Genomic DNA, 27,107 nt, shown 5'->3' with positions numbered 1-27,107 from the left:
GTTTACTATTAATTCCGACGAAGTCCTACTACTCATTTCATATACCATCTTTCGCCTAATATATAGAAGAGTAGTGTGTCTATTCAGATGCAGCCACAATTTATACACACACATTATATGTAAACAAACACTTTTATTTTGGATGCGGTTTATCACGATTAATCATTTGCCAACACTAGCTCCTGAATGAATCAGTGTGTTTGAACAAATCATTTTGTTCAAAGTGAATAATTCAATGACTCAATCATAGGGACAGCAAGCTATCTTGTTCCTTAATGAATCAGTGTGATTGATAAAAACATTTGAATGGACGAATCAATGACTCACTCATAAAGATGGTCACTTTTCATCATCTACTTGTGTATTGTGTAGAAAATGGCATTGGAAAATACCAACCACTAAAGGTGAGAATACACCACATAACTTGTGCCAAGATTTCTCCTCTGTTACCATTTACAAAGTTGGCAATGTTGTATATTGTATATTAATGTATATTATACCCAATGTTTTAAAATCGGTTCAGGTTATCTGTTGAGTCATGTAGTGTAGCAGTGTTGTCTGTCCAGCTTTAGTCCATGGCCCTTTACAAATGACACAGGCCACATAAGCTGAAAAATAGTGTCCATGGGGGCACTCATGAGCATCCTTATGAATAATAAAAAGCAGATTTTAATGCAAAAAAAATTATTTATTTAATTAATGATATAACTATTGCCTATACAGCAAGGTTTTGGGAATCTGGATGGTGAATACTGGCTGGGTTTGGAGCACCTGTACTGGCTCACCTCTCAGGCCACCTACAAGCTGCGAGTAGCCATGGAAGACTGGCAAGGACGACAGGCGTTTGCAGAGTACGACAGCTTTCAGGTGGAACCGGAGAGTGACTGGTATCGTCTACGATTAGGCAGTTATCAAGGCAACGCAGGAGACTCCCTTTCATGGCACAACAATAAAGCGTTCACCACTCTGGACCGTGATAAGGATGCTTATTCAGGTGTTCAGTCTATGTTTTTGTATTTCACCTAATTTATATGGACTGTCATTAAAAAAAAGTTGTTTTTTTAAACCATCTGTTGTTTGTCCTCCATAGGTAACTGTGCTCATTACCAGAAGGGTGGCTGGTGGTACCACATGTGTGCCCACTCCAACTTGAATGGGGTGTGGTATAGAGGAGGCCATTACAGAAGTCGATACCAGGATGGTGTTTACTGGGCAGAGCTGCACGGAGGCTCGTACTCTCTAAAGAAAGTGGACATGATGATCAAACCTGCTTAACAGCCACAGAAACAAATCAACAGAGCACCCAGAGAGTTGAGAGTACTTAGATTGAGTGCCATCTTTTGCCCCCTTGTCTACACAAAGATGTGACAATGAGCACTAAATGTTTTTGCGGAGCTTCAGGTTATTTGGTTAGAGATCTAGTCTTGAAGTTTATTGATATTGTTGCATATTTTTGTTCTGTTTCCTCATGTCTGTGGTTTTCTTCTCACTTACTAAGTTAAGACAGGATTTCCTGGTCTCAGACACTTCATTTCATGCTTTCGCTATTAAGAGAAAATAAATCCTTTTCACAAACAACACCAAAGGAGACTCTGCATCTATCATCCATCTCAGGCATTACTGGCATCATTGCTCATGGCTTGCTTCACAATGCTTCTGCTTCAGCTGTTGATAAGTCTCTTGCTGATCAGCCTTTCTCATGGTGGTAAGTTCTTCTCATTCTGTCTGAACTGATTGTCTTTCTGTGGATCCTTTGAACTTTTTAATTAGTTTGACAGTTAGTAACCCAGCAAATCATCCAGGGAGGGAGTTCACTTTTATTTTTGCAGTTGTTTATTAATTATTATTATTATTTGTAATATCTTTCTTTCTTTCTTTAGCCCTATTTCTACTAACACTGAAACTGTTTTGATGGTGTTGAATGTGATGTGGTTAGACTTCCATGTTCATTTACAAATAATTAAGTGTGTTAAAGCTATCAGAGTTTGCAAAGTGTTCTTTCTGATTTTATTTGACAAGTGATCTTCATTTCTAAAGCCAGAGACCATTAACTTTTTATATGTCAAAGTTGTGACTTTTGAAATGTTATTACGGTGTGGTAAGTGTTAGTCTCTGGACAGAATCTACAGCACATGTAGACAGTGTCAAGTAGTTTTCACACTTACAACGCCCAAATGTTAAAGACACACTGAAGTATGTTTCCCTACTGTACATAGGGTGAGAATATATGAATGAGATCATTTCATGTATGAAAGCTTTTTAAGAAACTCAATATTGATTTTTTTGCATGTTGTTTTGAATGGTTTGAAGGTATTCTGCAAGGGTGGATGCTTACTAGCAGGTCTGGCAAAATAATAGCAACAAATCACATGACTGGTCATTAATGTTTTTTATGGTTCAGGATCAGCTATGTACAGGGATGGATTGGTAGTGAAAAACAGCCCTGGAATTTATCCCAAATAGTCCTACTACTATCTCACAATATTACAGCAATTCTGTCGCATTTATGCCAGATAACATCACAAAACTTATCATGACCCGGCTGACAAAAACAATAGAAACCATCACAGAAATTCTAATTATTTCCACTACAAATCATCAACTTTTCACCATTAAGACCATTCAATGACATGTGGGTCCCAATGGGTTAAATACAGGTTCCATGGTTACTTGTGGGCATGGGCTTTGGCTGGGTGAAATCAGCGGGTCCAATGTAGGTTTTGTAGTATGAGTCCCACATAGGAAGCCCATATGAGCTGATGACATGGGCCCCATAAGGGACAGGCATGGGCCAAGTGGGCATGGGTTTGATCTGGGAACATATATGGGTCTTGAATGGTATATTTATGGTCCAAGTGGGCATGGGTTTGAACTGGGAATGCATATATGGGTCCTGCATGGCATATTTATGGGCTGAGTGGGGATGGCCGGTTGGGTTTGATCTGGGAATGCATATATGGGTCCTGCAAATATGTAACTTCCCAAAAAACATCAAAATAGGTCAAAGTTAATGCTGTGTTGAATTATGCTGATTAGTGGACTCTCAGAAAGGTTGCAGGCTGGATCCTGGGTGCAAACTCACTTTAGACCCATTTGGGCAGGTGGGGCGCAGATGGGTCTGACATGAATTGCCCAACTAAGACCCATGCAGTACCCTTACAGGTGCCACTTTTAGTACGCCTGGGCTTCCACGGCTTGCCCCAATGTGGATCCCGGGTGCAAGCTAATAATGGTGCCCACATTACCCCAACAAATAAACATTTCATTTGCATTGTTTGTAAATTTGCAACAAATAAATGTACAGAGGTCCTCTATTTTATTACAGAATATTCTCAAAACATCATAAGAGGACAGTTAAAAAGGGCTTATTAAAAATAAATAAATAAATAATTATTCCAAATGGTAACATAAAATAACTGGGTAACTGCAGGATTTTTTAAATAAAATGTAAGAGCTTTTAAGACCTGCACTTTCAGCCTTTAAACTATTTTTTTAAGAAAAGGGAAGTATAAATGAATATATTTATTTAAACAATGAGGCTGTTATTAGACAGTTATTATATTAAAATACATAAATATATCTTAGTGTCTTAATTGTTTAGATTTTTATAATGCATTAGCTTTCTGTTGAAGCACTGGTTCACATTTAAAAATATGTAACAATAGAAGCAGATGGGCTTATTGAAAAAGCTAATTCGTTCTCTGCCAGCAATTTTCACTTTCGAAACTGCAGAAATATAGCAGTTTCCCCAGGAATGGTGGTACAAATCAGCGCGCCTGAAGTTTATTCAGTGAAATCATATTAAAATTCAGCATTCTGAAGTTTAATCTGCATACTAATCTATACTGCTATTTTTGTCTTTCTGTACCCAAATTTAAGACCTCTAATAATTATGACTTTATGTATCATTTGAGAGTTTACATGGCCTTAAATTGAAACAATTTAACCAAAGACTTTTTAAGGACCCGCGGAAACCCTAAAAGCATAGTTCAGTGCAAACAGTTCTGTCATGCATTTGGCAAAAAGTTTTTGCTGACACTGCATTTTAGCTTTGAATTTTGAGGCAAGTGCAACTCTGGCGTCCCCGCTGTTTGTACGTATGATGTGATGACTATTTAAATAACATATTTCCAAACATATAAGTATCCCCTTGAACTTATTTTAATAAAAATATAATCTGTTTAACATCTTGACTGGACAATGCTGTTTTCATGGTCAGTTTTTCATTTATCATTTGCTAATGGTAGTGAATGTTTACATTAGCGTGCACGTCCTACTACGCTGAAATTAATACAGGGAGCGGCTGGTTGGAGATTGTATAACCATTATAAATTGAAAGAAATCTTTACATCACTTATATTTCATATATTTTAAAATTGATTATCAGTTATGCTCAAGGCTGAGACATGGAAGACGTGAAACATGTCATGAGACATGTCTGAGAATGGCTCCGCCTTCAGCACGGCTCTTTCAATCTTTCATGCAGAATAAGAGTCAGTACGAGAGTGGCACTGTAATGTCTGAAAGCACCACTCACTTTTTATTAATTAGCATAATAATTGAATCAGATGTTGCTAGGCACATAATTCATGCTGCTGCGACTTGCAAGTGACCCCTTTTAAATTATTTCTAGGTTATAGTATTGTATGAATATTGTCCCAATGATAAATACAGTGCAAATAGTTCTGTCTCCTGGGATAAAAGTGGAAATAAAAATGAATAATAGACTGAACGGTTCCATGATAATATGTCTGTAACATTTACCACTCGTCTTTTAAGTAAAAAGGCAGGTAGGTGTGTGTGACATTAACAAATAATTGTGAAAATAATAAAGTTAAATTTATGAAATCAATTAGAAATAACGTTTAAATTTATGAATGTAAGCATGTGTAGCCAATTCAGTTCAAATGAAAAGAATGAAATAGAAAAGAGAGAAGGTAGAATCAGTGAACATTATACAATCGCTCAGCCTTTTCGAACTTCTTTTTTCCACGAAACGAAGAATATATCGTATATCAGGGCCTTTACTGTTCATAAGAGTGCTGCAGTGATTGCATATTTTTTTAGGGATAGATGGACTGATCCCCCTCAAATTACTACAAATATCACTGAAACAAAATATAGTTTATTCATTTAATAAAAATGTTATGCTTATTGTGTTCTGTCTGTTTTTACTGCCAGTGATCAGAAGTGGGACTCCTAAGGAATGAGGAATACATCATTTATTTATTTTTTATTCCACTGCCCTGTCTCATGATTTTATCTCATTCTGTTCTGTAGACCACTGTCCTCTTCAGCTCGACCCACAGAGAGCTGTTGTGAGATATGGCGGTTCTGTTGAAGTTACCTGTAACACTTCAGTCGCCCATAAAGGGATGGGATGGGAAGCCAGTGAGGGAGGAGTGCCTATGACCAAAAAACAGAATCTGATCACATGGAGAGTGTCAGAACTGACAGAATGGGACATAAAGCCATTCTGCTACATAAATCCAAACAAAGGTGCACAGTGTCTAATAGAGCTCCCGGTCACAGTTTACAGTGAGTTTCTCAGTTACTGATATTGTTACTGTTCATTCTCAGAAATATCTAATACATGTACATTCATCACAGCAGATTTCAGAGTGTGTAAATCTTCCTCCACAGAGACTCCAGACAGTGTGTCCATCAGCACTGTGAATCACAGAGGACCAATGATAGAGGGACAGCAGTATGAGCTCCAGTGTGACGTTCATGATGTGGCTCCTGTTCAGTATCTCACTGTCAAATGGTACAAAAATCAGACTCGGCTGAATCAAACCACCTTCAGTGACACTGACAAGACTCCAGAGAATAAAACTGTCACACTCCTGATCCGTCCAGACAGAGATGATAACAGAGCTCAATACTGGTGTGAAGCAGAGCTGGATCTGGGAGCAGAAGGACCTCAACCTTCTCCTAAATATTCATCAAAACCTCTCAGCATTACTGTATATTGTTAGTGAACAAAATATTGTTTAATGGCTCCACACATGTGAAGAAACAAAAAAAAAATCTCTCACAATGCCAACAAATAAGTATGTTGTTCTTATCTTTATCTGTTCTTCTTTTCCAGATGCTCCAATAATTCAGTTTTGTAGAGACTGGTCACCATTGACAGGGACCTCATTGGATTCATATCCTTTAAATTTATATTCTGTTGAGGGTAACCCTCATCCAGACATCTCCTGGAGACACAAATCATCACCTGTCCGTTCCTCTATGCCTCTTACCAGATATGATTCTGGCCTATATGAAATCATTGCCAGGAATGACCTGAATAATGTCAGCTGTTTCATGAACATAATAGTCGAGTGTAAGTGTCTGAGTTTTTCAGGAACTTCTGCATTAAAACCTGATGTTTTGTCTCTGATTGTGTCTTTAAGTTGATTGTTTTCCCCCCAAAATAGATCCTCCAGAACTGAACTGCAACAAGAGCTATGAAGTAAAAGAAAAAACACCCTTCAAACTTCCTTGCAAAGCCGATGGATTACCAAAGCCTGAATATTTCCTCTACAAAAATGGGAAAATTATCCAGCATGACTTTTATCCCAATTGGAATGATAGTGGCTTGTATCAATTAACTGCACATAACCAACACGGAACTAGTAATTCTACATTCACCATCAAGATCCTTCGTAAGAAACAAATGCTCTACAATCTATATTTCTCTAACCTTTGGCAATGAATTAACAAAGACAATTTATGTCTTTTCCATTTTTTTTCTTTTTTTAATACATTTTAAATTAGTTTGACATAAGGGTGTGTGATATGGTTATTTTTGATCGCGGACGATAAAAATCCACGATCTGGTTTTGAGGAAATATCGTAATATCATGCTACAGCGCACATTATCAGCTGCAGTTCTGGCGCCTCCGTCATCTGTACAACGCCACATACATTCACAGCAGTGTTACCTCAGCGGTGATTATTGACAAGAGTTGTCTTTTGCGCTAAAACTGTCAAAACACACAAAGTTTACATGTAGACTCAGTTGGTTATATCTAAAATGAAAGTATGCCGTTGAGAGAAAAAAATTAAATGTGCCTGTATATCAGATGCGTGCACGTCTTAAAGGGACAGTAGGCCTAATAAACATGCAGCCTACTGTCATTGCTGTCAAAGAATAGATCACACCAAAATTTAATTTCTGTCAATATTTACTCACTGTCACGTTGTCCCAAACCTGTATTCATTTCTTTCTTGTGCTGAACACAAAATAAGATTTTTATTTTAAAGAATGTGGGTAACCAAACAGTTGCTGGTCCACATTGAATTTGATAGTAGCAAAAAATACTCTGGAAGTCAGTGTGGACCAGCAACTGTTTGGTTTTCCACGTTCCTCAAAATAGCATTATGATCAGAAGAAGAAAGTAACTCATTCAGGTTTAAAACCACTTTGAGTGAATAAATGGTGGTATAAAAATAAAACACTATGACAGAATTGACAGACAGCTGACAGAAGTTTGATTTTTGGGTGAACTATTTCATGTAAATAAAACAAGAAAACCCAAAGAGAAAAATCCCTCACTGCTCTTGACTGAAGAAATGTACAGTTGCTTTAGGAATCATATATAATTTATATAGTGTTTTATTTTTAGATTTGTTCATTGAATTTCTTGAATGCTCCTGCTAAATACACCTATTGTATCTGAAAATTTTATTTGTATATTATGTATAGTTGTAATGTGTATCTGTCATTCTTTTATCTTTGTTATTTAAAAATAAGAACAAAGATTTTTATCTTTGGCCCAAATATCTGTTTTTTTTTTTTTTTTTTTTTTTTTTACCTTGAAATGCTTTGTCTTTATAATCTGGAAATTAGTTTGGCTGTAATGCTCAGACAACTTGCAAATAATTTAAAACCAACATGAGATTCCATGTCAAGACTCAAGGAACAGCATCCCTGCTAGTGAAACGCTAGGCTGTATGGGCAGGCTCAAGCTCCAATCATCATAGACTTACCCACCGGAGTGTGGAACTCTAAGAGTGAAGGTCTCAGCATAATGACTTCCTAAAGTGAGATGAGACCTAGCTACACTCAGTGCCAAAGGCAGTTAGTGAAGCTTACAACTTACAACTCATATTACTGCTTAAGCAGAGCTCTGGGGAGTGGAGGCTTCTGTAGGACGACTCTCTAAAATGACAGCAAACCTAACAACACACAACCTTGGTAGGGGAGCTCTTAAGAGTGGAGGTTTCAGCATGACGACTACCAAAAATGATAGGAGACCTAGTTACACTCAATGCCCGAGGCAGTTAGTGAGGCTCAAAGAAAGCACCTACAAAATCATTACACTGCAAATGGCGGACCTCTGAAGAGCAGAGGCTTCAGCAGGACGACTCTCTTAAATGAGAGAAAGCCAACAATAGTCAGCTCTAGTAGAGAAACTCTTAAGAGTGGAGACCTCAGCAAGGCGACTCTCTAGAACGATAGCATAACAACTCCCTAAAGTGAGAGGAGAACAAGCACTCAATGCCTAAGGCAGCTAGTGAAAATCTCTCAGAATGCCAACAAATAAATATGCTGTTCTTATCTTTATCTGTTCTTCTTTTCCAGATGCTCCAATAATTCAGTTTTGTAGAGACTGGTCACCATTGACAGGGACCTCATTGGATTCATATCCTTTAAATTTATATTCTGTTGAAGGTAACCCTCATCCAGACATCTCCTGGAGACACAAATCATCACCTGTCAGTTCCTCTATGCTTCTTACCAGATATGATTCTGGCCTATATGAAATCATTGCCAGGAATGACCTGAATAATGTCAGCTGTTTCATGAACATAATAGTCAAGTGTAAGTAAGTTTTTTTTTTTTTTTTTTTTTTTACCTTGAAAGGCTTTGTCTTTATAATCTGGAAATTAGTTTGGCTGTAATGCTCAGACAACTTGCAAAATATAAAAACCAACATAACAAATAACTGTGATAAAACAGCGAACAGTGTAACCCCTAGTTTGACAGGCAGCAAATCATCCAGGGAGGGAGTTCATTGTTATTTTTGCAGTTCGGTTTATTTCTTTTTTTTATATCTCTCTTTCTTTAGCCCTATTTCTACTAACACTGAAGCTGTTTTGATGGTGTTGAATTAGATGTGGTTAGACCTCCATGTTCATTTACAAATAATTAAGTGTGTTAAAGCTATCAGAGTTTGCAAAGTGTTCTTTCTGATTTAAACTAGAATCTAGAATCTGTAGGCAGTGTGTCAAGTAGCGTTCACACTTACAACGCCCAAACATTAAAGACATGTAGAACTTTGTTTCCATTCTGTACACAGGGTGAGAACATATGAATGAGATCATTTCATGTATGAAAGGTTTTAGAGAAACTCAACATAGATTGAGTCAATAAGTAGAAATGTTTTGTATGGATGTGGTAATTATGTTGTTTTGAATGGTTGGAAGGTATTCTGCGAGGGAATATAGGTGGATATTTACTAGCAGGTTTGGCAAAATAATAGCAACAAATCCCATGACTTATCATTAATGACTTATCATTAATGTCGTTATGGTTCAGGATCAGTTTCGTACCAAAGTGTAATAGTTAGAAATAAGGTTTTTTTTTTCCCTAATCATAAGTATGAGCAATGATAAAACCAGTGGATACCAAGCACCACTTATTCCACCAAAAACACTCAGTCAAAGCAAACTATTATACCCATATCTGTTGTGAAAAGCAATGGATTCTGCTTTTATAATCATCGACTCCCTGTTGTGCATTATGTTCAAGGCTGAGACTTGGATCATAAAACTCTTATACAAAGTTTTTGAAATGTCAACAGATATTTACTGTGAAAAATTATATGTGCTCTCCACTAAAAAATGTGGTAACAATATTACATATCATTTTTTGTAGTTTTTTAAGACTTTTTCTGAAAAAGTGAAATGTGCTAAGTTATTTTAAGTTGATTCTCTAATGTCTGTTTCAGTTGTCTGAGAAAAGTCATAACAGTGGCTTTAGTAAAACATCTCAGGTTACACATGTAACCATGGTTCCCTGAGAATAGGGAACAAGACATTGTGTCCTTTAGAGAGCACTAAGAGAATGCTTCCAGTGTGACTGGTGTCTGAAGTATGAATGACGTAAACAATAAAGCTGCTGTGGGCATAAAAGAGCCCCTGCAGAATACGTTATGCACTTCTTTGTCTGAAGGAGATGCAGGCAGGAATGCCTGAAGCATGGCACAGGGATGCAGTGTCTTGTTCCCTATTCTCAGGGAACCATGGGTACATGCGTAACCTGAAACGTTCCCTTTCGATAGGGAAGTCCATGCTGTATCCTCTAGAGGTCACTAGGGAAATGAAATACCAAAGCCGTCATGCTGAGGGTTAAAGGGTTAGTTCACCCAGATAGCAAATTTATGTAATTAATAACTTACCCTCATGTTGTTTCAAACCCGTAAGACCTCCGTTTATCTTCGGAACACAGTTTAAGATATTTTAGATTTAGTCTGAGAGCTCTCAGTCCCTCCATTGAAGCTGTGTTTATGGTATACTGTCCATGTCCAGAAAGGTAAGAAAAACATCATCAAAGTAGTCCATGTGACAACAGAGGGTCGGTTAGAACTTTTTGAAGCATCGAAAATACATTTTGGTCCAAAAATAGCAAAAAAAAAGACGACTTTATTCAGCATTGTCTTCTCTTCCGTGTCTGTTGTGAGATAGAGTTCAAATCAAAGCTGTCTGGATATCCGGTTCGCGAACGAATCATTCAGTTCACCAAATCGAATCTGAATCGTTTTAAACAGTTCGTATCTTTAATACGCATTAATCCACAAATGACTTAAGCTGTTAACTTTTTTAATGTGGCTGACACTCCCTCTAAGTTCAAACAAACCAAAATCCCGGAGTAATTCATGGACTCAAACAGTACATTGACTGAACTGCTGTGAAGAGAGAACTGAAGATGAACACTGAGCTGAGCCAGATAATGAACAAAACATTGACTCATTCACGAGTCAAGAACTGTTTCTGTCAGATGCGTCCGATTCGTGAACCGAGGAGCTGATGATATTGCGAATGTGTGATTCAGCGTGAAGCAGACCGACACACAGAGCGTCTGAACTGAACTGATTGTTTTGGTGATTGATTCTTAACTGATTCTGTGCAGGTAATATGAGCGCGGGTAAACCGAAGGCTTGAATCAAGGGCAATCATCGCAAATGGCGCCATTACGTCGAGCGCAAAAGAACCGATGAACAGTTTTCGTCAACCGGTTTATTGAATTGAACTGTCCGAAAGAACTACTGGTGATCTGAAAACCGATGCAACTGGTTCTTCACTCGTGAACGAGTCAGTCTATTGTTCGTTATCTGGCTCGGCTTGGTGTTGTCGTTTTTGCTATTTTTTGACCAAAATGTATTTTCGATGCTTCAAAAAATTCTAACTGACCCTCTGATGTCACATGGACTACTTTGATGATGTTTTTCTTACCTTTCTGGACATGGACAGTATACCGTACACACAGCTTCAATGGAGGGACTGAGAGCTCTCAGACTAAATCTAAAATATCTTAAACTGTGTTCCAAAGATAAATGGAGGTTTTACGGGTTTGAAACAACATGAGGGTAAGTTATTAATTACATAAATTTGCTATCTGGGTGAACTAACCCTTTAAGTGCCCAGGTAACAGTTACATGTCAAGACTCAAGGAACAGCATCCCTGCTAGTGAAACGCTAGGCTGTATGGGCAGGCTCAAGCACCAATCGTCATAGACTTACCCACCGGAGTGTGGAACTCTAAGAGTGAAGGTCTCAGCATAATGACTTCCTAAAGTGAGAGGAGAACTAGCTGCACTCAATGCCTAAGGCAGTTACTGAGGCTTACAACTTACAACTCATATTACTGCTTAAGCAGAGCTCTGGGGAGTGGAGGCTTCAGTAGGACGACTCTCTAAAATGACAGCAAACCTAACAACACACAACCTTGGTAGGAGTTGCCCAAGGCAGTTAGTGAGGCTCAAAGCACCTACAAAATCATATCACTGCAAATGACGGACTTCTAAAGAGCGGAGGCTTCAGCAGGATAACTCTCTTAAATGAGAGAAAGCCGAGAACCAGCTGCACTCAATGCCTAAGGCAGCTAGTGAAAATCTCTCAGAAAGCCAACAAATAAATATGCTGTTCTAATCTTTCTCTGTTGTTCTTTTCCAGTTGCTCCAATAATTCAGTTTTGTAGAGACTGGTCACCATTGACAGGGACCTCATTGGATTCATATCCTTTAAATGTATATTCTGTTGAGGGTAACCCTCGTCCAGACATCTCCTGGAGACACAAATCATCACCTGTCCGTTCCTCTATGCTTCTTACCAGATATGATTCTGGCCTATATGAAATCATTGCCAGGAATGACCTGAATAATGTCAGTTGTTTCATGAACATAATAGTCGAGTGTAAGTGTCTGAGTTTTTCAGGAACTTCTGCATTAAAACCTGATGTTTTGTGTTTAATTGTGTTTTTAAGTTGATTGTTTTCCCCCAAAATAGATCCTCCAGAACTGAACTGCAACAAGAGCTATGAAGTAAAAGAAAAAACACTCTTCAAACTTCCTTGCATAGCCGATGGATTACCAAAGCCTGAATATTTCCTCTACAAAAATGGGAAAATTATCCAGCATGACTTTTATCCCAATTGGAATGATAGTGGCTTGTATCAATTAACTGCACATAACCAACACGGAACTAGTAATTCTACATTCACCATCAAGATCCTTCGTAAGAAACAAATGCTCTACAATCTATATTTATTTAACAACCTTTGGCAATGAATTAACAAAAAACAGCTTCTGTCTTAAAAAAAATAAATAAAACTTTTTTAATTAGTTTGACAGCTAGAATCCAACAAATCATCTAGGGAGGGAGTTCATAGTTATTTTTGCAGTTCTGTTTATTTCTTTTATTTTTTGAAAAGCAAGCGAAGGGTTAAATCCAAAGTATCCGAGCAAGAATCAAAACAGGGGAAGACAGGCAAGGCTGGGCTAAGAACACTGACAATGGCTAAGCAGAATAGCTACACCAGAAGTGCAATGCTATACAATATCTGCGTTTAGTGGGCTAAAGTCCAAAACTAAAGTAGCTTGAGTTGATTGGCTGCAGATGTGTGATCAGGTGAGAGTTTCATTAGGGGAGTGGCTGATGGGAAATGTAGTTTGAGGTCATACGTAACAGTCTGTGTGTTGTGAGCGTCAGTAGTGGTCAAGTGTAAGAGTGTCCATGTGGTGGCTAGTGACCTCTGGTGGTGCCTGGACAGAAGAGCAGGCACAGAAATCCTAACAATATAGATGTGGTAACTACGGTGTTTTGAATGGTTTGAAGGTATTCTGCAAGGGAATGTAGGTGGACTGTAGGTTAGGGGAACAAAATACCAAAGCCGCCATGCTGAGGGTTAAGTGCCCAGGTAACAGTTACATGTCAAGACTCAAGGAACAGCATCCCTGCTAGTGAAACGCTAGGCTGTATGGGCAGGCTCAAGCTCCAATCATCATAGACTTACCCACCGGAGTGTGGAACTCTAAGAGTGAAGGTCTCAGCATAATGACTTCCTAAAGTGAGATGAGACCTAGCTACACTCAGAGCCAAAGGCAGTTATTGAGGCTCAAAAAGAAAGAGCTTACAACTCATATTACTGCTTTAGCAGAGCTCTGGGGAGTGGAGGCTTCTGTAGGACTACTCTCTAAAATCAGAGCAAACCTAACAACACACAACCTTGGTAGGGAAGCTATTAAGAGTGGAGGTCTCAGCATGATGACATCCTAAAATGATAGGAGACCTAGTTACACTCAGTGCCCGAGGAAGTTAGTGAGGCTCAAAGAAAGCACCTACAAAATCATTTCACTGCCAATGACGGACCTCTGAAGAGCAGAGGCTTCAGCAGGACGACTCTCTTAAATGAGAGAAAGCCAACAATAATCAGCTCTAGTAGAGAAACTCTTAAGAGTGGAGGCTTCAGCATGACGACTCTATGGAGCGAGAGGAGACCTGATCACACTCTAGACTGTTAGCGAGACTACGTTCTAAAATACTGTCTAAGTGGAGCTCTAAAGAGCGGAGGATTCAGCAGAATAGCTCTCTTTAGCAAGAGGAAGCCTAACAACACTCAATCCTAGTTTAGGAGCTCTTAAGAGTGGAGGTCTCAGCATAATGACTTCCTAAAGTGAGAGGAGAACAAGCACTCAATGCCTAAGGCAGCTAGTGAAAATCTCTCAGAAAGCCAACAAATAAATATGCTGTTCTAATCTTTATCTGTTCTTCTTTTCCAGATGCTCCAATAATTCAGTTTTGTAGAGACTGGTCACCATTGACAGGGACCTCATTGGATTCATATCCTTTAAATTTATATTCTGTTGAGGGTAACCCTCGTCCAGACATCTCCTGGAGACACAAATCATCACCTGTCCGTTCCTCTATGCCTCTTACCAGATATGATTCTGGCCTATATGAAATCATTGCCAGGAATGACCTGAATAATGTCAGCTGTTTCATGAACATAACAGTCGAGTGTAAGTGTCTGAGTTTTTCAGGAACTTCTGCATTAAAACCTGATGTTTTGTCTCTGATTGTGTCTTTAAGTTGATTGTTTTTCCCCCAAAATAGATCCTCCAGAACTGAACTGCAACAAGAGCTATGAAGTAAAAGAAAAAACACCCTTCAAACTTCCTTGCTTAGCCGATGGATTACCAAAGCCTGAACATTTCCTCTACAAAAATGGGAAAATTATCCAGCATGACTTTTATCCCAATTGGAATGATAGTGGCTTGTATCAATTAACTGCACATAACCAACACGGAACTAGTAATTCTACATTCACCATCAAGATCCTTCGTAAGAAACAAATGCTCTACAATCTATATTTATTTAACAACCTTTGGCAATGAATTAACAAAAAACAGCTTCTGTCTTAAAAAAATAAATAAAACTTTTTTAATTAGTTTGACAGCTAGAATCCAACAAATCATCTAGGGAGGGAGTTCATAGTTATTTTTGCAGTTCTGTTTATTTATTTTATTTTTTGAAAAGCAAGCAAAGGGTTAAATCCAAAGTATCCAAGCAAGAATCAAAACAGGGGAAGACAGGCAAGGCTGGGCTAAGAACGCTGACAATGGCTAAGCAGAATAGCTACACCAGAAGTGCAATGCTATACAATATCTGCGTTGAGTGGGCTAAAGTCCAAAACTAAAGTAGCTTGAGTTGATTGGCTGCAGATGTGTGATCAGATGAGAGTTTTACTAAGGGAGTGGCTGATGGGAAATGTAGTTTGAGGTGATATGTAACAGTCTGTAGGTGTTTCTCAATGTCAAGGAAGGATCCTTGGAAGCCAGTATTTTGAGGGTGCTACGTCATCGACATCCATCAAAGGACTGTTCCAATGTCGAGGATCCTCGGAATTTCAACCAAGGACTGAGTCCTTCGTTCGAAGAATATCCCATACACAGGAAAGGATGCATATGTGTATCCTTCGCGCTTTTCGCGCTCTCAAATCACCCACAATCCTATGCGTGCAGCTTTGCTATCTAACGTTAGTTCAAAAATTTAAAAATGTTGAACGTTAACGTAGTCGGAGCGTTAACGGTTTTTATTTACGTTACCAAACATTTGTTATAACTAGTAAATATAAGTAAAGTTTGACGTTTAAATGCCAGTACAAATTACTACCGTATTGATATTGTAAATTATACAAATACAAATGTTTAACTGAACCGGACCTGTCATTTAACAATTGGTTGCGTCATCTGCATTTCTTTTATAAATAACTAGTTAAGTTGTCCAAAGTAATTTAAAGATACCATTCACAGCGTTATTCAAACGGACCTTTTCACTGACGTAATGACGCAATTACGTGCACTTGCTAGCCTGTTCCATTTACATGTTCTCCATATGCTAAAGAGGAGTCTCACCTAAGCCTCTGAAGGAAGTGACTTGGAAGGATCAGTCCTACCAAGGAAGTATCCTTGACATTGAATATGTTTACATGCAGCCAATAACCCGTTCAAAACCGGGATATTAGCAATAACCCGGTCACGCACGGCCATGTAAACACCAGCAAAAACCCGGATATGCTCACATCCCGGTTTTTAAAAACCGGGATATTATACCCGAGGTACCACTTTTCTAACCCGAATATTTGGTCTTGTAAACGCGTTTCGGCATATCCCCATCAAAATGTGTGCTCTGCGCATGTTCTATTCGCAAGGAATCTTGGTCTTTTGAGTCTTTGGATACAGGAAGAAGAATCGGAAATTACGCATATTGTGTCTTACGTCCAGACGCTAACCGCGCGTCGCCAGTTACATTGGGATATTGGCGACTGATTACACATTCCATGTATACAGGAGTAACTCTCTCTGCTCACGCATGTAAACGGGTTATCCCGAATGTTTCAGAAACCCGAATAGTGACCTTAACCCGACCATAACCCGAATTTTAACAGCTTGTAAACGTAGTCAACGATAAATGGTATGTGTGTTGTGAGCGTCAGTAGTGGTCAAGTGTAAGAGTGTCCATGTGGTGGCTAGTGACCTCTGGTGGTGCCTGGACAGAAGAGCAGGCACAGAAATCCTAACAATATAGATGTGGTAACTACGGTGTTTTGAATGGTTTGAAGGTATTCTGCAAGGGAATGTAGGTGGACTGTAGGTTAGAGGAACAAAATACCAAAGCCGCCATGCTGAGGGTTAAGTGCCCAGGTAACAGTTACATGTCAAGACTCAAGGAACAGCATCCCTGCTAGTGAAACGCTAGGCTGTATGGGCAGGCTCAAGCTCCAATCATCATAGACTTACCCACCGGAGTGTGGAACTCTAAGAGTGAAGGTCTCAGCATAATGACTTCCTAAAGTGAGATGAGACCTAGCTACACTCAGAGCCAAAGGCAGTTACTGAGGCTCAAAAAGAAAGAGCTTACAACTCATATTACTGCTTTAGCAGAGCTCTGGGGAGTGGAGGCTTCTGTAGGAGACTCACTAAAATGAGAGCAAACCTAACAACACACAACTTTGGTAGGGAAGCTCTTAAGAGTGGAGGTCTCAGCTTGACGACTACCAAAAATGATAGGAGACCTAGTTACACTCAATGCCAGAGGAAGTTAGTGAGGCTCAAAGAAAGCACCTACAAAATAATTTCACTGCAAATGACAGACCTCTGGGGAGCGGAGGCTTCAGCAGGACGACTCTCTTAAATGAGAGAAAGCCAACAATAATCAGCTCTAGTAGAGAAACTCTTAAGAGTGGAGGCTTCAGCATGACGACTCTATGGAGCGAGAGGAGACCTGATCACACTCTAGACTGTTAGCGAGACTACGTTCTAAAATACTGTCTAAGTGGAGCTCTAAAGAGCGGAGGATTCAGCAGAATAGCTCTCTTTAGCAAGAGGAAGCCTAACAACACTCAATCCTAGTTTAGGAGCTCTTAAGAGTGGAGGTCTCAGCATAATGACTTCCTAAAGTGAGAGGAGAACAAGCACTCAATGCCTAAGGCAGCTAGTGAAAATCTCTCAGAAAGCCAACAAATAAATATGCTGTTCTAATCTTTATCTGTTCTTCTTTTCCAGATGCTCCAATAATTCAGTTTTGTAGAGACTGGTCACCATTGACAGGGACCTCATTGGATTCATATCCTTTAAATTTATATTCTGTTGAGGGTAACCCTCGTCCAGACATCTCCTGGAGACACAAATCATCACCTGTCCGTTCCTCTATGCCTCTTACCAGACATGATTCTGGCCTATATGAAATCATTGCCAGGAATGACCTGAATAATGTCAGCTGTTTCATGAACATAACAGTCGAGCGTAAGTGTCTGAGTTTTTCAGGAACTTCTGCATTAAAACCTGATGTTTTGTCTCTGATTGTGTCTTTAAGTTGATTGTTTTTCCCCCAAAATAGATCCTCCAGAACTGAACTGCAACAAGAGCTATGAAGTAAAAGAAAAAACACCCTTCAAACTTCCTTGCTTAGCCGATGGATTACCAAAGCCTGAATATTTCCTCTACAAAAATGGGAAAATTATCCAGCATGACTTTTATCCCAATTGGAATGATAGTGGCTTGTATCAATTAACTGCACATAACCAACACGGAACTAGTAATTCTACATTCACCATCAAGATCCTTCGTAAGAAACAAATGCTCTACAATCTATATTTATTTAACAACCTTTGGCAATGAATTAACAAAAAACAGCTTCTGTCTTAAAAAAATAAATAAAACTTTTTTAATTAGTTTGACAGCTAGAATCCAACAAATCATCTAGGGAGGGAGTTCATAGTTATTTTTGCAGTTCTGTTTATTTATTTTATTTTTTGAAAAGCAAGCAAAGGGTTAAATCCAAAGTATCCAAGCAAGAATCAAAACAGGGGAAGACAGGCAAGGCTGGGCTAAGAACGCTGACAATGGCTAAGCAGAATAGCTACACCAGAAGTGCAATGCTATACAATATCTGCGTTGAGTGGGCTAAAGTCCAAAACTAAAGTAGCTTGAGTTGATTGGCTGCAGATGTGTGATCAGATGAGAGTTTTACTAAGGGAGTGGCTGATGGGAAATGTAGTTTGAGGTGATATGTAACAGTCTGTAGGTGTTTCTCAATGTCAAGGAAGGATCCTTGGAAGCCAGTATTTTGAGGGTGCTACGTCATCGACATCCGTCAAAGGACTGTTCCAATGTCGAGGATCCTCGGAATTTCAACCAAGGACTGAGTCCTTCGTTCGAAGAATATCCCATACACAGGAAAGGATGCATATGTGTATCCTTCGCGCTTTTCGCGCTCTCAAATCACCCACAATCCTATGCGTGCAGCTTTGCTATCTAACGTTAGTTCAAAAATTTAAAAATGTTGAACGTTAACGTAGTCGGAGCGTTAACGGTTTTTATTTACGTTACCAAACATTTGTTATAACTAGTAAATATAAGTAAAGTTTGACGTTTAAATGCCAGTACAAATTACTACCGTATTGATATTGTAAATTATACAAATACAAATGTTTAACTGAACCGGACCTGTCATTTAACAATTGGTTGCGTCATCTGCATTTCTTTTATAAATAACTAGTTAAGTTGTCCAAAGTAATTTAAAGATACCATTCACAGCGTTATTCAAACGGACCTTTTCACTGACGTAATGACGCAATTACGTGCACTTGCTAGCCTGTTCCATTTACATGTTCTCCATATGCTAAAGAGGAGTCTCACCTAAGCCTCTGAAGGAAGTGACTTGGAAGGATCAGTCCTACCAAGGAAGTATCCTTGACATTGAATATGTTTACATGCAGCCAATAACCCGTTCAAAACCGGGATATTAGCAATAACCCGGTCACGCACGGCCATGTAAACACCAGCAAAAACCTGGATATGCTCACATCCCGGTTTTTAAAAACCGGGATATTATACCCGAGGTACCACTTTTCTAACCCGAATATTTGGTCTTGTAAACGCGTTTCGGCATATCCCCATCAAAATGTGTGCTCTGCGCATGTTCTATTCGCAAGGAATCTTGGTCTTTTGAGTCTTTGGATACAGGAAGAAGAATCGGAAATTACGCATATTGTGTCTTACGTCCAGACGCTAACCGCGCGTCGCCAGTTACATTGGGATATTGGCGACTGATTACACATTCCATGTATACAGGAGTAACTCTCTCTGCTCACGCATGTAAACGGGTTATCCCGAATGTTTCAGAAACCCGAATAGTGACCTTAACCCGACCATAACCCGAATTTTAACAGCTTGTAAACGTAGTCAACGATAAATGGTATGTGTGTTGTGAGCGTCAGTAGTGGTCAAGTGTAAGAGTGTCCATGTGGTGGCTAGTGACCTCTGGTGGTACCCGGACAGAAGAGCAGGCACAGAAATCCTAACAATATAGATGTGGTAACTACGGTGTTTTGAATGGTTTGAAGGTATTCTGCAAGGGAATGTAGGTGGACTGTAGGTTAGGGGAACAAAATACCAAAGCCGCCATGCTGAGGGTTAAGTGCCCAGGTAACAGTTACATGTCAAGAATCAAGGAACAGCATCCCTGCTAGTGAAACGCTAGGCTGTATGGGCAGGCTCAAGCTCCAATCATCATAGACTTACCCACCGGAGTGTGGAACTCTAAGAGTGAAGGTCTCAGCATAATGACTTCCTAAAGTGAGATGAGACCTAGCTACACTCAGAGCCAAAGGCAGTTACTGAGGCTCAAAAAGAAAGAGCTTACAACTCATATTACTGCTTTAGCAGAGCTCTGGGGAGTGGAGGCTTCTGTAGGAGACTCACTAAAATGAGAGCAAACCTAACAACACACAACCTTGGTAGGGAAGCTCTTAAGAGTGGAGGTCTCAGCTTGACGACTACCAAAAATGATAGGAGACCTAGTTACACTCAATGCCAGAGGAAGTTAGTGAGGCTCAAAGAAAGCACCTACAAAATCATTTCACTGCAAATGACAGACCTCTGGGGAGCGGAGGCTTCAGCAGGACGACTCTCTTAAATGACAGAAAGCCAACAATAATCAGCTCTAGTAGAGAAACTCTTAAGAGTGGAGGCTTCAGCATGACGACTCTATGGAGCGAGAGGAGACCTGATCACACTCTAGACTGTTAGCGAGACTACGTTCTAAAATACTGTCTAAGTGGAGCTCTAAAGAGCGGAGGATTCAGCAGAATAGCTCTCTTTAGCAAGAGGAAGCCTAACAACACTCAATCCTAGTTTAGGAGCTCTTAAGAGTGGAGGTCTCAGCATAATGACTTCCTAAAGTGAGAGGAGAACAAGCACTCAATGCCTAAGGCAGCTAGTGAAAATCTCTCAGAAAACCAACAAATAAATATGCTGTTCTAATCTTTATCTGTTCTTCTTTTCCAGATGCTCCAATAATTCAGTTTTGTAGAGACTGGTCACCATTGACAGGGACCTCATTGGATTCATATCCTTTAAATTTATATTCTGTTGAGGGTAACCCTCGTCCAGACATCTCCTGGAGACACAAATCATCACCTGTCCGTTCCTCTATGCCTCTTACCAGACATGATTCTGGCCTATATGAAATCATTGCCAGGAATGACCTGAATAATGTCAGCTGTTTCATGAACATAACAGTCGAGCGTAAGTGTCTGAGTTTTTCAGGAACTTCTGCATTAAAACCTGATGTTTTGTCTCTGATTGTGTCTTTAAGTTGATTGTTTTTCCCCCAAAATAGATCCTCCAGAACTGAACTGCAACAAGAGCTATGAAGTAAAAGAAAAAACACCCTTCAAACTTCCTTGCTTAGCCGATGGATTACCAAAGCCTGAATATTTCCTCTACAAAAATGGGAAAATTATCCAGCATGACTTTTATCCCAATTGGAATGATAGTGGCTTGTATCAATTAACTGCACATAACCAACACGGAACTAGTAATTCTACATTCACCATCAAGATCCTTCGTAAGAAACAAATGCTCTACAATCTATATTTATTTAACAACCTTTGGCAATGAATTAACAAAAAACAGCTTCTGTCTTAAAAAAATAAATAAAACTTTTTTAATTAGTTTGACAGCTAGAATCCAACAAATCATCTAGGGAGGGAGTTCATAGTTATTTTTGCAGTTCTGTTTATTTATTTTATTTTTTGAAAAGCAAGCAAAGGGTTAAATCCAAAGTATCCAAGCAAGAATCAAAACAGGGGAAGACAGGCAAGGCTGGGCTAAGAACGCTGACAATGGCTAAGCAGAATAGCTACACCAGAAGTGCAATGCTATACAATATCTGCGTTGAGTGGGCTAAAGTCCAAAACTAAAGTAGCTTGAGTTGATTGGCTGCAGATGTGTGATCAGATGAGAGTTTTACTAAGGGAGTGGCTGATGGGAAATGTAGTTTGAGGTGATATGTAACAGTCTGTAGGTGTTTCTCAATGTCAAGGAAGGATCCTTGGAAGCCAGTATTTTGAGGGTGCTACGTCATCGACATCCGTCAAAGGACTGTTCCAATGTCGAGGATCCTCGGAATTTCAACCAAGGACTGAGTCCTTCGTTCGAAGAATATCCCATACACAGGAAAGGATGCATATGTGTATCCTTCGCGCTTTTCGCGCTCTCAAATCACCCACAATCCTATGCGTGCAGCTTTGCTATCTAACGTTAGTTCAAAAATTTAAAAATGTTGAACGTTAACGTAGTCGGAGCGTTAACGGTTTTTATTTACGTTACCAAACATTTGTTATAACTAGTAAATATAAGTAAAGTTTGACGTTTAAATGCCAGTACAAATTACTACCGTATTGATATTGTAAATTATACAAATACAAATGTTTAACTGAACCGGACCTGTCATTTAACAATTGGTTGCGTCATCTGCATTTCTTTTATAAATAACTAGTTAAGTTGTCCAAAGTAATTTAAAGATACCATTCACAGCGTTATTCAAACGGACCTTTTCACTGACGTAATGACGCAATTACGTGCACTTGCTAGCCTGTTCCATTTACATGTTCTCCATATGCTAAAGAGGAGTCTCACCTAAGCCTCTGAAGGAAGTGACTTGGAAGGATCAGTCCTACCAAGGAAGTATCCTTGACATTGAATATGTTTACATGCAGCCAATAACCCGTTCAAAACCGGGATATTAGCAATAACCCGGTCACGCACGGCCATGTAAACACCAGCAAAAACCTGGATATGCTCACATCCCGGTTTTTAAAAACCGGGATATTATACCCGAGGTACCACTTTTCTAACCCGAATATTTGGTCTTGTAAACGCGTTTCGGCATATCCCCATCAAAATGTGTGCTCTGCGCATGTTCTATTCGCAAGGAATCTTGGTCTTTTGAGTCTTTGGATACAGGAAGAAGAATCGGAAATTACGCATATTGTGTCTTACGTCCAGACGCTAACCGCGCGTCGCCAGTTACATTGGGATATTGGCGACTGATTACACATTCCATGTATACAGGAGTAACTCTCTCTGCTCACGCATGTAAACGGGTTATCCCGAATGTTTCAGAAACCCGAATAGTGACCTTAACCCGACCATAACCCGAATTTTAACAGCTTGTAAACGTAGTCAACGATAAATGGTATGTGTGTTGTGAGCGTCAGTAGTGGTCAAGTGTAAGAGTGTCCATGTGGTGGCTAGTGACCTCTGGTGGTACCCGGACAGAAGAGCAGGCACAGAAATCCTAACAATATAGATGTGGTAACTACGGTGTTTTGAATGGTTTGAAGGTATTCTGCAAGGGAATGTAGGTGGACTGTAGGTTAGGGGAACAAAATACCAAAGCCGCCATGCTGAGGGTTAAGTGCCCAGGTAACAGTTACATGTCAAGACTCAAGGAACAGCATCCCTGCTAGTGAAACGCTAGGCTGTATGGGCAGGCTCAAGCTCCAATCATCATAGACTTACCCACCGGAGTGTGGAACTCTAAGAGTGAAGGTCTCAGCATAATGACTTCCTAAAGTGAGATGAGACCTAGCTACACTCAGAGCCAAAGGCAGTTACTGAGGCTCAAAAAGAAAGAGCTTACAACTCATATTACTGCTTTAGCAGAGCTCTGGGGAGTGGAGGCTTCTGTAGGAGACTCACTAAAATGAGAGCAAACCTAACAACACACAACCTTGGTAGGGAAGCTCTTAAGAGTGGAGGTCTCAGCTTGACGACTACCAAAAATGATAGGAGACCTAGTTACACTCAATGCCAGAGGAAGTTAGTGAGGCTCAAAGAAAGCACCTACAAAATCATTTCACTGCAAATGACAGACCTCTGGGGAGCGGAGGCTTCAGCAGGACGACTCTCTTAAATGAGAGAAAGCCAACAATAATCAGCTCTAGTAGAGAAACTCTTAAGAGTGGAGGCTTCAGCATGACGACTCTATGGAGCGAGAGGAGACCTGATCACACTCTAGACTGTTAGCGAGACTACGTTCTAAAATACTGTCTAAGTGGAGCTCTAAAGAGTGGAGGATTCAGCAGAATAGCTCTCTTTAGCAAGAGGAAGCCTAACAACACTCAATCCTAGTTTAGGAGCTCTTAAGAGTGGAGGTCTCAGCATAATGACTTCCTAAAGTGAGAGGAGAACAAGCACTCAATGCCTAAGGCAGCTAGTGAAAATCTCTCAGAATGCCAACAAATAAATATGCTGTTCTAATCTTTATCTGTTCTTCTTTTCCAGATGCTCCAATAATTCAGTTTTGTAGAGACTGGTCACCATTGACAGGGACCTCATTGGATTCATATCCTTTAAATGTATATTCTGTTGAGGGTAACCCTCATCCAGACATCTCCTGGAGACACAAATCATCACCTGTCCGTTCCTCTATGCTTCTTACCAGATATGATTCTGGCCTATATGAAATCATTGCCAGGAATGACCTGAATAATGTCAGTTGTTTCATGAACATAACAGTTGAGTGTAAGTGTCTGAGTTTTTCAGGAACTTCTGCATTAAAACCTGATGTTTTGTGTCTCTGATTGTGTTTTTAAGTTGATTGTTTTCCCCCAAATAGATCCTCCAGAACTGAACTGCAACAAGAGCTATGAAGTAAAAGAAAAAACACTCTTCAAACTTCCTTGCATAGCCGATGGATTACCAAAGCCTGAATATTTCCTCTACAAAAATGGGAAAATTATCCAGCATGACTTTTATCCCAATTGGAATGATAGTGGCTTGTATCAATTAACTGCACATAACCAACACGGAACTAGTAATTCTACATTCACCATCAAGATCCTACGTAAGAGACAAATGCTCTACAATCTATATTTATTTAACAACCTTTGGCAATGAATTAACAAAAAAACAGCTTCTGTCTTAAAAAAATAAATACAAATTTTTAAATTAGTTTGACAGCTAGAATCCAACAAATCATCTAGGGAGGGAGTTCATAGTTATTTTTGCAGTTCTGTTTATTTCTTTTGTTTTTTTGAGAAGCAAGCAAAGGGTTAAATCCAAAGTATCTGAGCAAGAATCAAAACAGGGGAAGACAGGCAAGGCTGGGCTAAGAACACTGACAATGGCTAAGCAGAATAGCTACACCAGAAGTGTAATACCAGCTATACAATACTCTGCGTTTAGTGGGCTAAAGTCCAAAACTAAAGTAGCTTGAGTTGATTGGCTGCAGATGTGTGATCAGGTGAGAGTTTCATTAGGGGAGTGGCTGATGGGAAATGTAGTTTGAGGTCATACGTAACAGTCTGTGTGTTGTGAGCGTCAGTAGTGGTCAAGTGTAAGAGTGTCCATGTGGTGGCTAGTGACCTCTGGTGGTGCCTGGACAGAAGAGCAGGCACAGAAATCCTAACAATATAGATGTGGTAACTACGGTGTTTTGAATGGTTTGAAGGTATTCTGCAAGGGAATGTAGGTGGACTGTAGGTTAGGGGAACAAAATACCAAAGCCGCCATGCTGAGGGTTAAGTGCCCAGGTAACAGTTACATGTCAAGACTCAAGGAACAGCATCCCTGCTAGTGAAACGCTAGGCTTTGCGGGGAGGCTCAAGCTCCAATCATCATAGACTTACTCACCGGAGTGTGGAACTCTAAGAGTGAAGGTCTCAGCATAATGACTTCCTAAAGTGAGAGGAGAACTAGCTGCACTCAAAGCCCAAGGCCGTTAGTGAAAATCTCTCAGAATGCCAACAAATAAATATGTTGTTCTAATCTTTATCTGTTCTTCTTTTCCAGTTGCTCCAATAATTCAGTTTTGTAGAGACTGGTCACCATTGACAGGGACCTCATTGGATTCATATCCTTTAAATGTATATTCTGTTGAGGGTAACCCTCGTCCAGACATCTCCTGGAGACACAAATCATCACCTGTCCGTTCCTCTATGCCTCTTACCAGATATGATTCTGGCCGATATGAAATCATTGCCAGGAATGACCTGAATAATGTCAGTTGTTTCATGAACATAATAGTCGAGTGTAAGTGTCTGAGATTTTCAGGAACTTCTGCATTAAAACCTGATGTTTTGTCTCTGATTGTGTCTTTAAGTTAATTGTTTTTCCCCCAAAATAGATCCTCCAGAACTGAACTGCAACAAGAGCTATGAAGTAAGAAATAAAACACTCTTCAAACTTCCTTGCATAGTCGATGGATTACCAAAGCCTGAATATTTCCTCTACAAAAATGGGAAAATTATCCAGCATGACTTTTATCCCAATTGGAATGATAGTGGCTTGTATCAATTAACTGCACATAACCAACACGGAACTAGTAATTCTACATTCACCATCAAGATCCTACGTAAGAAACAAATGCTCTACAATCTATATTTATTTAACAATCTTTGGAAATGAATTAACAAAAAACAACTTCTACTTTAACATAGATGCCCCAGTGTTTTATGACAGCCAAGAGAAATTTGTTATGGAAGAAGGCAGCAATATAACGCTAGAGTGCAACACCACTGGTAACCCTGAACCTGAGGTGTGGTGGAGCTTCAAAAATAGGAACATTTCCACTGGGGGGCGCCACTTTAACATTGAGAGAGCCACGTCTACCAGTGCTGGAGTTTACACATGCAGTGCCACGAATAAATTTGGACGCAATGACAAGACCTTCATAGTGGAGATAAAAGCTTTGGACTGTGAGTCTGAAAACAATACGATATGATATTTAATGATTTTCTTTAATTGCGTGATACATTACTGATTTTTCTTCTTCTGCTTTTTCCTTTTTAGATGTCTTTCCCAACTACATTCTAATTGTTGTAGTGGTATTTGCACTGCTTGCTGTAATCATCATTTTAGTGGTCGTAATATGGAGGAGGAGAAAATCAAGTGGACATTATGAGATAGGCCTACGGTCAGAAATGCAGCCGTTAAGCAATGGGAGCCTTTAGTGAGTTTTATCTTGTTTTAATAGGTTGAAATATGCTTAAAATTGAAAAAAGACAAAATATTGGGAACATCATTGAGGTTACAATAAATAAACACATTCTATAAATGTCTGTGGTGTAACCTGTAAGTTATCTTGTCACATGACAACAAAATGTTTTGCGGTATGTTGGTTATGGTTATTTGCTGTACAGTATCACTCTTAGAAGAAAATTTTAAAAACTGTGGGGGTATTCTATAAATTTACATTTACATTTTTGAAACTTTTTGAAAAGGTTCTAATTGGAACCTTCGATTAAAGAGGCATTAATGACC

At 39.4% G+C, this 27,107-nt stretch overlaps 2 protein-coding genes across 29 annotated transcripts in view; both read left to right on the top strand.

The window, feature by feature from the left end:
* angptl6 (angiopoietin-like 6) overlaps positions 1–1,585 on the top strand; it is an 8,759-nt gene extending 7,174 nt beyond the window's left edge. For both annotated transcript variants that reach the window (XM_052552452.1, XM_052552450.1), the window contains 2 exons: positions 724–994; positions 1,091–1,585. In XM_052552452.1, the coding sequence (XP_052408412.1) occupies positions 724–994; positions 1,091–1,275 (456 nt within the window). In that variant the 3' untranslated portion in view covers positions 1,276–1,585. The remainder of the gene's footprint in view (positions 1–723; positions 995–1,090) is intronic.
* On the top strand, positions 1,304–27,107 carry LOC127953298 (hemicentin-2). Of its 27 annotated transcripts, XM_052552401.1 has the most exons (19): positions 1,305–1,705; positions 5,281–5,538; positions 5,644–5,973; positions 6,092–6,331; positions 6,426–6,653; positions 8,576–8,815; positions 12,502–12,729; positions 14,274–14,513; positions 14,608–14,835; positions 17,559–17,798; positions 17,893–18,120; positions 20,844–21,083; positions 21,178–21,405; positions 24,129–24,368; positions 24,463–24,690; positions 25,638–25,877; positions 25,972–26,199; positions 26,285–26,542; positions 26,637–27,107. In XM_052552401.1, the coding sequence occupies exons 1-19, from the start codon at positions 1,636–1,638 to the stop codon at positions 26,795–26,797; spliced, it is 4,353 nt and encodes a 1,450-aa protein (XP_052408361.1). In that variant the 5' UTR covers positions 1,305–1,635; the 3' UTR covers positions 26,798–27,107. The 27 variants fall into 27 exon arrangements, with proteins under 27 accessions (XP_052408384.1, XP_052408361.1, XP_052408363.1 ...); XM_052552403.1 differs by lacking the exon at positions 14,608–14,835; XM_052552404.1 differs by lacking the exons at positions 6,426–6,653; positions 8,576–8,815 and adding an exon at positions 12,169–12,408 and having other exon boundaries at positions 1,563–1,705.

Source organism: Carassius gibelio, chromosome B3 (genome assembly GCF_023724105.1).
Source record: "Carassius gibelio isolate Cgi1373 ecotype wild population from Czech Republic chromosome B3, carGib1.2-hapl.c, whole genome shotgun sequence".
In the NCBI taxonomy this organism is placed as follows: domain Eukaryota; kingdom Metazoa; phylum Chordata; class Actinopteri; order Cypriniformes; family Cyprinidae; genus Carassius; species Carassius gibelio.
Note: the sequence above shows the minus strand (reverse complement) of the source record. Positions and strands in the feature narration are given on the sequence as shown.

Bases quoted from the DNA above. Each gene is read 5' to 3' on its own strand.
- LOC127953298 (XM_052552401.1), top strand. From the start codon at position 1,636: ATGGCTTGCTTCACAATGCTTCTGCTTCAGCTGTTGATAAGTCTCTTG. The intron at 8,816-12,501 runs GTAAGTAAGTTT...CCCCCAAAATAG, and splicing joins CATGAACATAATAGTCAAGT to ATCCTCCAGAACTGAACTGC. The intron at 21,406-24,128 runs GTAAGAAACAAA...CTTCTTTTCCAG, and splicing joins ATTCACCATCAAGATCCTTC to ATGCTCCAATAATTCAGTTT.